The 11,299-nt window shown below is 33.6% G+C and overlaps 1 protein-coding gene across 1 annotated transcript; it reads left to right on the forward strand.

Annotated features, from left to right (window-relative positions):
* Positions 1-141: 141 nt before the first annotated feature.
* On the forward strand, positions 142-2,533 carry LOC130648173 (uncharacterized). Its single transcript, XM_057454212.1, has 3 exons — positions 142-330; positions 583-664; positions 1,794-2,533. Exons 1-3 carry the CDS (start codon positions 142-144, stop codon positions 2,252-2,254), a joined length of 732 nt encoding a protein of 243 aa, XP_057310195.1. The 3' UTR covers positions 2,255-2,533.
* The last annotated feature ends 8,766 nt before the right edge of the window (positions 2,534-11,299 follow it).

Consider the following 11,299-nt stretch of genomic DNA (forward strand, 5'->3'; position numbering starts at 1 on the left):
GAACTGTTAAAAACGATGAATTTGCGTTTGTTATTACCCATACTCCACGACTCTTTTCTTCATATGATGGCACTTCAAGGGAAGTTCTACACATCAATAGATGAGTTACCTTATGGCATTATCATCAAACAATTGCAGGAGATGTCTATCGTTACTTGCCTGTTACTGTGCGAGAATGAAAAACTATGCGACAGGGCCATGTTTAAGAAGAGACTTGATCAACATGGAGATTGTTGGTTGATCCAAGAAAATACAACAGATGCAGGAGAGGAGATGCAAAGATTAAGAGAAGATGAATCCATTGAAAGTTTTAAAACATTACTTCGCAAAGTAAGTTACCTTCTTGTTTAGTTGTCTAGTGAAGTCAAGTCAAGTTGCACAAATATGAATACAAATTCTAGCGCAGGTTTGTAGGTTTAAATTGACGAATTAAAAATATTGCTAAATTTGATTTTGCGACTGATCAATTATCCTAGAATTCTTTTATGACATTCTAAATTTAGTGTCATTATTAAATAGATAGTATCTGATAGTACTAATTTTTAAAATCAATGAAACTGCAATCATCACATTATTTTTTAGATGGATCCTGTTGCTAAGGTGGAAAATCAATGTATTGCTATTGAATGTAAAGACTCGACATTCAGCTGTGAGTGTACTGAAGGTAAAAATACTTTTCAAGATCAGATACTTTTAATAATGGTACTTTTATAATAGTAATTCCCTGTCGAACATATGTTCCCCAAATCGGTATTTCGTGCATACTTTTTTATTAGCATGAAACAATTAATCATGCTTAGGGTTTTCGAAATAGAGCTACGCGCGACTATTTTGAACACACAGATCGTTGCTATAGATACTAGTCGTTAGCGCGCTGAATAGTTCACAATTCATCCGTTATTCCAGTCTTCAGATTATTGCCCGACTATCGCTATCTCTAGCATGTAAACAAACAAAATGTAAACAAGGCTGCTGCTGAAGCAGAGCACAAAGGATTTCTTTTTTTAAAAAAAAAAGACACGAGGAATAAATTAACCAGGGTACGTTTACCACGAAATGTTGAGCTTAAAAATACGCGTGAACATGGAAATAATTGGAATGGAAATCCGCGTTTAGTTATGACAGATCTCGAAGCTTGTTTACATTTTTAAGAAATGGAATTCTCCTTCACAAGCTTTTTTTTACATTGATAGACATTTGGTAACGAACCAGAAGATTAGAATAAAATCGAGGATATATTAATTTTGGACACAATCTTCTCTGACAGTACTTTGTTCGCGCGTAATAAATTACCTTACCAGGGTTAGCACTTGCCAACACTGTGCACGTTAGGGATAATTCATTTCTATTTTTGGATTCGTTGACCGACCTCGATACTATGGTCTGTAGCATTTTTGATATAAAGATAAAACGCGATGAAACGGTTACGTTTCAACCTCATATAACCTCATATAGAAACCGCGACAGGAGTTTGAACTGAGATTTATTTATTATGCTAAATCTCGAAGGTTATTGAATACCCGAATGCGCGAAATGTTGTAGTCGCGAAGTTATTAAAGGTCACTCGTTTAAAACCACGTGAAATCACAAAATAAAAAATCCGTGGATAATTTGGATTTTGAATATCTTATTGCATCTTATAGAAATCGTTTGTTGATAATCAAAATTAGTTTTAGCTACGGTTTTTAATTTCTACTAACACGAGTTAATTTTCCCGCTGAGATCAATGCTTCATCTACTTCCTTCTTCTTTTTACTTTTCCATCTTAAGTTATTTTTTTTTTCTTCTTCTAGAAAAGTGGAAGTTACTCAAGCGCAATGTATGTTTTGAAATGTCTCCACAAAAGTTTGGAACGTTTAAAATGCTAGGCGATGGACATTTACAAGGAGTAAAGTTAAAATACGTGAATGGAACTGGAATACTCTGCTCAATGGAATGGGAAGACACAAAATGGAGCTGTGGCGGTATGAAATACGCCAGGCCAGACCATATTGGTGTCGTCGTCAAAGATGGTCAAGACAAGGTGATTTATCCATCGAGTAAATACCATATTGCAAACCATTCTTACAAAGTACCAGGCTATAATGCTTATTCTCCTTACTTGGTATTCAATGCTTCTTCACATATTATAAATTGGGGAGAAATATTGACATTACATTTTAGTGAAACTTTGACCAGTGCGTATGAGAATTACAATGATGTAGAGAGTAACACCTGTGTCGATGTTTTTATTGATGTTATGTACTTAGAGTAGAGAAAAGAATGTCGACTTATTTTGTTTGAGAGATTGGATCTTTTGGAATTAGTTTGGAAACTCGTCAACAGTCAGCTGATTATATTCACTTTCATTCAACTTTTCAACTTTGTTTTTATTTGTTTTTATTTCCTTTCTGTTTCTAGTTCTTATTTTTTGCACATACTCAGCCTTAAAATTGGTTTTATAAATTTTAAACATTTTTTAAGTCATTTTGCAGTACATTATAACCTAAGTATATAGCAAGTTTTTTAAAATTTTAAAATTTAAATTATACCCCGTTCCCTCTTTACGGCTAACTTTTTCTTGCTACGAATGGTTTGTTTAAGTTTTTGCTGAATACAGGTACCATAATGCATTGCGAATTAGCCGTAAAGGGGTGACGGGGAATTTATTCTGTGAAATACTCCGACCCGACAGATAATTCTCTGTTTGTATGTGTGTTTCTTTGGAAATGTAAAATATCTGCTTTGCCGTTGTTTTTATTTTATTTGTTTTTTCAGAAATTTTCGGTCTGATTGTTCCTATAAATGGTTTTTACATGTGTAAATGACGTACCAAGTTTTAGAAGGCGGCGATTTATTTTTGTTGTTGTTGTTTTTATCGTCGCCGACGTTGTTGTTGCTTCTGTTGCTATCGTCGTTGTTGCTATCGTCGTTGTTGCTATCGTCGTTGTCGCTGATGTTGTCGTTGTTGTTTTGCACTCTTTCGTAGCATATGTTACAACAAATGCTAACATACATTGTCTGAACCTGACTATTTACTGCTAGGAGAGGGTTGGGTTCTTACTTCCGATTAAGAAAACTTATTAACACGAAATTCGATAATTTGGTTAACCAACCTCTTTCCCAGGGCATATTACCTTTTTAATGAATTTTCTCCGTAATAAATGCTCAAGGGACACAAGACCCTGGGGACAAGGATGTCGTTTAACATAACATTAAAATTTCCCGTTGGTACGACAACACAATAAATAAAACATCACCAAGTTTTAACACTTATATCTTTAGTAAGCTTTAAATATATTTTAAAAATTGTGTGAGGGAAGGCTTTGGAATGCCTCTCTCCCTTACTTTCTTCCTCCCCTGACCCAAGATATTGTATTGCAAGAAAATCTTTTCTGTTTCTTTTATCGAATTTTTACTTTCACTTTTTTTAAATAACTACGCCCTCTTTTAGAAACTTCCTAGCTGTGTGAACGCGCTTCAGTAATTTTCCCTCCTTTAACCCTGTTTCACCCTCGTCCCCAGGTTTTTTTGCCTTTTTGATATTAGAGAAGACGGCGAAAAAATAGAAAAAAAAACACTGGAAGCGAGGTCGATTCTCAGAATCCCCCGCTTTAAATGACCAGCTTCAAATGTTGTCCATGGTGATTAAAGCGGGATAGAACATTTACATCCCACGATTTGAGGGTGATACACACGCAGGAACATGTGCAAATTCCATTCCTCAGCTGAAGTTTTCTGTTAGAGTTTTAGAGCTGGCTAACTGCTAGCTAGCTAACTTTCCTTTCTTACAGATACTTCCCATTCCTATTCATGATTGTGATTTATCTAGTAGCTGCTAACTCCCATATAAATTATTTTTAACATTAGATCAAATACATCATCATCATTAACTATAGCTAACTAATATTTCCGCCCAAAGACGGAAGTAAGTTAAAATCCCACCAAACTTTTCATCAAGATAGCTAGTAAGTTGGGTAGCTAGCTAACCAAGCTAAATTTTAAAATTGCGTTCATATGTAAAAAAAATCTGTTAAGGCAGGTTTTTTTTTTTACATATGAATTTGCCGGGATTTGCTGCTTTTCTCCATATTACAAGAAAATTTCATTTCACATCTTGAAAACAAAAAAATCTATTGCCCAATTTATCTTGTGATTTTTCCTTGGTCATGAGAAAAATACTACTATTTATAAAAATAAATCAGTGACGTATCCAGAGTTTTTTTGGGACTACCATTTTCTTATACCCAAATTTAGGGTTTTGAGGTCCCTAGATCGCTTGGCGACACTCAAAACAGCTAAATTTTGTACAATTATTACTTGCGTTTTATTACATAATTTTTTATGTTTTTCGTTTTTAGTCTTTGTCGCTGATAAATACCTGTTAAAACTTTCTTCACAGAATTATATAATACTTACAATATAGATATATAGGCCACCTGTTAGTTTCCTGTTTTTTTATATATTGGCAACATGAAGTCTGTTCCTTGTAGATTTATTCAAGAACCTGTTCATTGTCATATTCCATATTTTTCTTCACTGTTTTACAGTAGTGATTTTTTATTAAACTTGCGAAGGGAAAAAAGAAAATTTGCACGTTTCGTAACCTGTAAGGGGTTCAACAAACTTCCGAAAGGAAAGAGAAAATTTGGATGCGTTTAGAAAAGGTTATTAACCATTTACCTCAAAATGGTGGTCAATATAAAGTGCTATATATTAAATCTGCAAAATTTGCCAAACTTGTTTCCAGGACTTTTCTCTCTTAATGTTTAACTGGGAAGGAAAGGAGATGTAAATGTCAAGAAAGAAGCCCTAAGAATGAAGCTGCAAAATTTTTTTTGACCAATTTTGAACATTGTGCACTAAATAAAAAATAAAAATCTCAAATAGAAAATAGACCAATTACATTTTAAATTTTTTCACACTAACGAAAGCTTAAAACTGCTCTGATAAGGAATATCTATACTCTCTATAGTGCAATACGACTTGGCTTTTCTCTATATTTGTTAAAAGTACTTCGTAGGTATTATCACCTAACTTATCAGGACCAACTAGAGCAATGCGGAGAACTCGATCGATCGATTTAACAGCAAGTCTATTCCTTTGCTTTGTGTGAACTAATGTAAGTACAGAGAATCCTCGTTCAACATTAGCGGTACTGGGTGGAATTAATAGGGATAACTTTCCTTTCTTTGTTGTTTTACTTTTCCACTCTACCTCCTTGGGCCATTCTTTTGTGGACATGTTTAAAAAATATGAGACAGTTTTTTAGCCAATTGTGAACATTTAGGGTGTATGTTACATAATTATAATTTTAAGGATCTTAGTCGATATTGTAACAATTTGGTCATGTCTTTCTCCTCAAGGAAGATAAAACTGTAACAATTAGAAATTCCCGTGAAAATTGGGCAATCTGTCAAAGAGAAATTAAGTGCAACATAAAAAACAAAAAAATGATAATAAAAGCTTTCCTTTTGAAAAAATGATACTAGTCTAATAAAGTCAAGAAAAATAATGAAAAAGACCGATTTTCGGACTAATGAAAGGTCCAGCTGTTACTATCATAAATACAACATTTTTTTCTTCAAAAACAAGAAAATGATAATTTTTCCACTTTTAATGCAGATTATAATACAAATGTAACATTGTTGAATTTCAGCGCCCAAAGGCGAAGGAAATTCTTTAAAACCATCATTTTTTTCTTTTGGAGCATTTTTTGAGAAAAAAGACCCTGGGATTTCACGTTCCCCTGAGAGGAGGATAATATTGGTATAACTGACTAACTAACTAACCCTGTCCCAAATGGTCAATTGCAATGTCACAGATTTAAACTTTGTACCCAAGCTCCCTACGTACTAGGAAGTCATCTAAATGACGTTTCAGCCTAAAATTGGTATTTGTTTTTGACACAATTTGGCACAGTTAACAAAAAAAGTATGCTGAACATAATGGTGACATCAAAATTTTGTTTTTTGCCACATTTTAATGTCATTTTAGGCGAAAATTGGTCCAAAACTTAAAACTACTTTATTTTCAACAAAATTTGGCACAGTAAACAAATAAAGTATGCTGAACATGATGGTGAGATCAAAATTTTGATTTTTTGCCACCTTAAATGTCATTTTAGGCCAAAATTGGTCCAAGAATTAAAACTACTTCATTTTCGACAAAAATTGGCACAGTTAATACAAAAAGTCTGCTGAAAATGATAGTCACATCAAAATTTTGATTTTTTGTCAACTAAATGCCATTTAAGACCATAAACGTTTCAATCGCAAGACTTTCATCCATGAATGATAGGCTGTATTTTTTGTTAGCAATTTCTTTTAAAATGTGAGTTTATTATGACACGTTTCGTTTTGTTTGCGTTTGTTGTTTGATATTTATCATAAATGTGCTCTGAAAGCATTAATATGCGAAATAAAAATATCTTGACCTATTCATAATGACTAGTTTTACCTATTTACAAAATTTCACCTTATTTTGTTACATAAGGCGACTTCAATTTAATTAGTTGTTCTACGGGAGAAGTCAATAGTAGCTTACGGTTGGTCAAGAATATATGGTCGGAACAACAAAAAAATAATAAAGATAACAACCGAGGAGGGTGCTACGACAACTGTTTTTTCCTATGTATTTTTGCATAACGCACGCAGTTTATATTTTTTAATAATTTGTCTCACTAAAAAATATGTAACTAGTTTTCAAGGTAAGAACTTAAAAATACTTGGATTCTCAAAAACTTGTTTTTAAAAGTTATGCAGCAAGAATTTTTCTTGTGTTGTTTTGAAAGTTATACAGCAAGAATTATTCTTTTGCTGCTTTGAAAGTTGTACAGAATATACTTGTATTGTTTTGAAAGTCTTACAGCAGGTTATACTTGCGCTGTTTTGAAACTTATGCAGCAAGTTATTCTTCTCCTACTTAAAATAATAAAACAAACAATTTTAGTGTTTTTTTTAATATTTTTTGCGCAGTTTTATAGGAAAATCTAAATTTAAGTGCAAATTCTTTTTCGGACTATGGTTGTTTAGTTAAGACTATTTTAAAGTCTTTCGCAGCGATAAAATCATTGAGGGTGTTACGACAAGCGTATTCTATGTTGTTTTAATTATTTTTCCTAAATGGTATCGACTGTATTACAGTTTAGCTCACGTAATTTTAAACATATGTAATAATCATAATAATGGAGGGTGTCACGACAATAATTTGTCTTGTTTTTCACTTGTATTATAACTATTTTAGCGAAAGTAGCTAATTTTGTTATAAATCACATAAAAATTTAAAAACTTCTGTTTAACCACATAATCATTTTTGTTATTATAAAATTAGCGCGTCGCGCATTTTAGTTTTATCGCAACAAATTACCATGAACAAAGAATCAACTTCCAGTAGCCTTAACAACAGTGGTCCTAAGTAAAGTAACGTTATTGATTCACATAGTTAACATTCAACCAACAAAAAATAACATTGTTTATCTTCTATGCTCATTAAATTTTCACGAGATGGGATGAGAACTTTTTTTTTCCTTTTTTTTTCTTTAAACCTGTTTTGCTTGATATTATTATTTTTTTGTTTTTGTGAAATTTAGGATCGGTCGGGCCCGTAGAACAACAAATTAAATTGCAGTCGTCTAAGTATCATTTTATGATAAAAAGATGTTTTTTTCCGATTTAGCAATGTTCACATTGCTGCCTTTATTTTTGAACATGTCCTTGTATAAAATTGTGATTACCAACCTTGTACCCAAGGCTGTATTGATTTTGTCGTGAAACTATTCACTAGCCTACGTTCACAGACGTAGTGTTGGGCCTATAACATAGGCTAAAGCTATTGTGCACTGGATTTATTTTGAAATGGCTGAGTGAGTTAAAGTGACGGTATACCTTTTGAGCATGGTTTTTTAAATCGCGATTTTTTCAGCGATATTTAATCAAAGTTTATTCATGCATCACCAAAAAGCATTTTCAACCACCTATCAAATGGTATAAAAATAATTTGAAACTTTTTAACTCGTGAAAACTCAAGAGAGAGTACAGTGACTTCATTTACAAAACTACTTCTTTTCCAAATATCATTCGATGTTCTATAGAATCGTGATAGATTCGTGATAGATAGATCGTTTTTGATTTATTTTACTTTTTCTAAAAAAGCCACTTTCTAACTTAAACTTTTGTCTTTAAGATGTAATATCTAGAGAATCGTTGATTTTTTAAAATTAAAAAAAAAATCGCAAATTTGCTGAAGAAAAACTTAGAGCTTATATTTACTTAATTTACTAGTTGTTTTTTTTTATTACTGTGGAAAGTTTATCATTTCTTGAACATGATAGTTTAGTAGGCGACGTTTCGGGAGATCCTTCTCCCATCATCAGGCAAAGTAAAATGATGTTGAGCATGTATTTAGATAATTACAGAGGATCGAAATTCATAAAAATTAACCAATCAGAAACGAGCTGATAATTACAGTTAATTACGGTAATTAACATTTTCGGACCTAGATGTAGGTAACTACTTCTTCTGTAGGGCTGGTAACCAAATCTCAGGAAGTTGATACGAGATGCTGTTTATGTGTTTGTTACGTTCTACACTGTTTATGGTTTCTTTAATCTTCCTGGCCGTTGTTCTGGATTCTCTGTCAATGATTTTCTTCTCATCCCAATTAAACTGATGACTTCTGCTCCAGCTGTGGTCCGCAATTTCGTTTTTCTTCACATCTTCGTTTCTCACTGCGCACATATGTTCTTGTACTCATTGCTTAAACTTTCTTTTTGTTTCGCCTATGTACACTGCATCACAATCTTTACACAGGATTTCGTAAACAACATTGTGTTGTTCTTCCAGGTTTATTTTGTCTTTTGGTTTAGACAAAGTGCTTCTTAGGGTGTTTTAGGGAGTTAAGAATGCATTTGATCTTGTGTTGCCTCGCTAGTAGGATCTCGCTAGTACCTGGTACAAAGAGTAGGAATGCTGTTGCGATGAAATCCTCTGATGTTTCCTTGTTGTCTCCGTTGCATCTTCTCTTCATTTTATTTTCTACTTGTGTGATGACTTTATGACTGTATCCATTTGCGATTAATGCATTTCTTAGTCGAATTTCTTCTTTCCTCTCCTGTTTGTCACTGACTACGCTGTTGGCACGATTTAGTAATGAAGATACAACACTTTCTTTGCAAGATTTCCGATGCTTTGATTCGAAGTTAAGGTACTGGTCAGTGTGTGTTGTTTTACGATACACTGAAATGGAACTATTCTTGCGTTTGACCAAAGTGTCCAGGAAAGCGATACTTCCATCATGTTCAAGCTCAACAGTGAATTTGATTTGTCAATGTAAGCCGTTGATGTGTTCATGGAACTCTTCTAGATGAGATAGATAAAGAACAAAATAAGAATAAAACAGACTGAAAATCTCAAAAGTAAGAATAGTCAGCCTTAAGTCAGACTTTACTAAATAAACATGACTAAACTTGCTTTTAGTAATCACTTGTGTCATTATTTCTATTTATACAATAGTCTTTTTCTTATTTTAGCTTAAAAAAAACGAGCAACATCCAGGCTTGGTTCCATGTATCACATTCTACATCAACCAGAACCATTTGAGGCGCAGAGAGAGTGTCATGTACACAGATAGTGTGAGGTTAAGAGATATAGTCTCTCATGTAAAAAGTACACTCGGTTTGAATGCGAGTAAGAGCGCAGTGCATTACCTCATGAGACTGAGGAGAAAAAAATCCACTTTAAGCAAGCGTCACAAATTGTTGGTTGATGCACGTGTTCCGCCCAAGCACAACATGGGAGAAAAAAGATTCATGAAGATTTTCATTTCACTTGCGCCTAAGTTAACCTGGTTAATGAGTTAGTGGAATTATGCAATAAAAACACAATCTCCTTCTCAGTTGGTAACAAAAACAAGGTGGATGTTGGCATTTCAGCTACGAGTAGACAGGGGCAAATCAGACAATATTACATCAAATGGGACGCCCCCATTTACAATGACCACGACTTCACCTATCCAAAAAGTAAATTAACCCCAGCAGGTTACCAGCAATTAAAGGTGATAATAACAAAATCACGCTCATTCTCTCCAACTCGGCAGTCTTTAATAGTAATTTGAGAAAGGTCAGTTTTCTGGTCCTAAAATCAGAAATAACTAAGGTCGTAAAGGTCCGTTTTTTCTAAATCTCTATACTTCACGTTTAGTAGAAGCCATCAACATCATGGTCAACAAAAGCAGTAGTTAACCTGATGTTGTTGGGTTATTTGTGGTTAAATTTACATTTGGATTGTTTGATTATTCAATGTTACACCCCGGGGCACTCCTGTTTTAATCCTATAGAAAGATGTCGGTATTTTTTTCACCCAGCAGCTGGTAGGAGTAACACTTCCCATTAAGGTGGATGGACAAACACCTAATTTAAATGATTCCGAAAAATGGTTAAATGTCCTTGACAATGACGCAACGATAAATAAAATCTACTATGGTTTCCAATCAAAGTAGAAACATTCCTATCTACAAATCTATTGGTGAAGATATCAAGTGCACCCATGATGCTATCAAAAGATTTTGTGTTGCATCCATAAAATGTTTTGTTGAATTTACAGAGCTCCAACAAAAATACCAGGGGCTGATCCAGAAATTTATTTTGGGTGTCAATAGTGCCGCAGATAGAAAATTTTTAGGCCAACAAAAATACATGGCTATAGCATATCGTTTTCTTTTTTAGTATAGAACAAAGTTTCTTCATGAAAATATATCTTCTCTGTGATTGAAGATATAAAAAAATATAATATGAGATATAAAGTATCCCAAAATAAGAAATAATGCAATTCTGAAACATTTTAAGTTATGTGTTTCTAAGTTGGGCGCCCAAATTAGATGTCCCCAAAATCGGTATACAATGTCCAAATTGACTTGAATCAGCCCTTGAATACCGCTTTTTCGTGGAGCATTGTACGAGGAAAGCCTATTAAATTGAGTTTGTTTGTTGTACTAGAACAGATTGTGACCATTGCTCATCCTTGCCACTTCCAAAGAACCAGTTTTTAGATATTATAAATTAATTTGAAGGCACGTTTTTTCTAACATCATAACATAGTGATTTTTAACAGGTCACTATAAAACGCTCAGCGAGATGGCAGGGTTCGAATTAGAAAAGTAAATTCAGTTCACAAAAGTTTTGACACCCTGGAACGAAGTGAACCACCATCTAGATGTGGCCTGGGAACACCTTAGATCAACTACCATTTTTCTATCGCCGTTCTCTGTTATTAAGTTTTTAAAATGCCATCTAAAAAAGCTTTTCTATCGCCGTTCTTCGTTC

This window comes from Hydractinia symbiolongicarpus, chromosome 6 (genome assembly GCF_029227915.1).
Source record: "Hydractinia symbiolongicarpus strain clone_291-10 chromosome 6, HSymV2.1, whole genome shotgun sequence".
Lineage (NCBI taxonomy): Eukaryota > Metazoa > Cnidaria > Hydrozoa > Anthoathecata > Hydractiniidae > Hydractinia > Hydractinia symbiolongicarpus.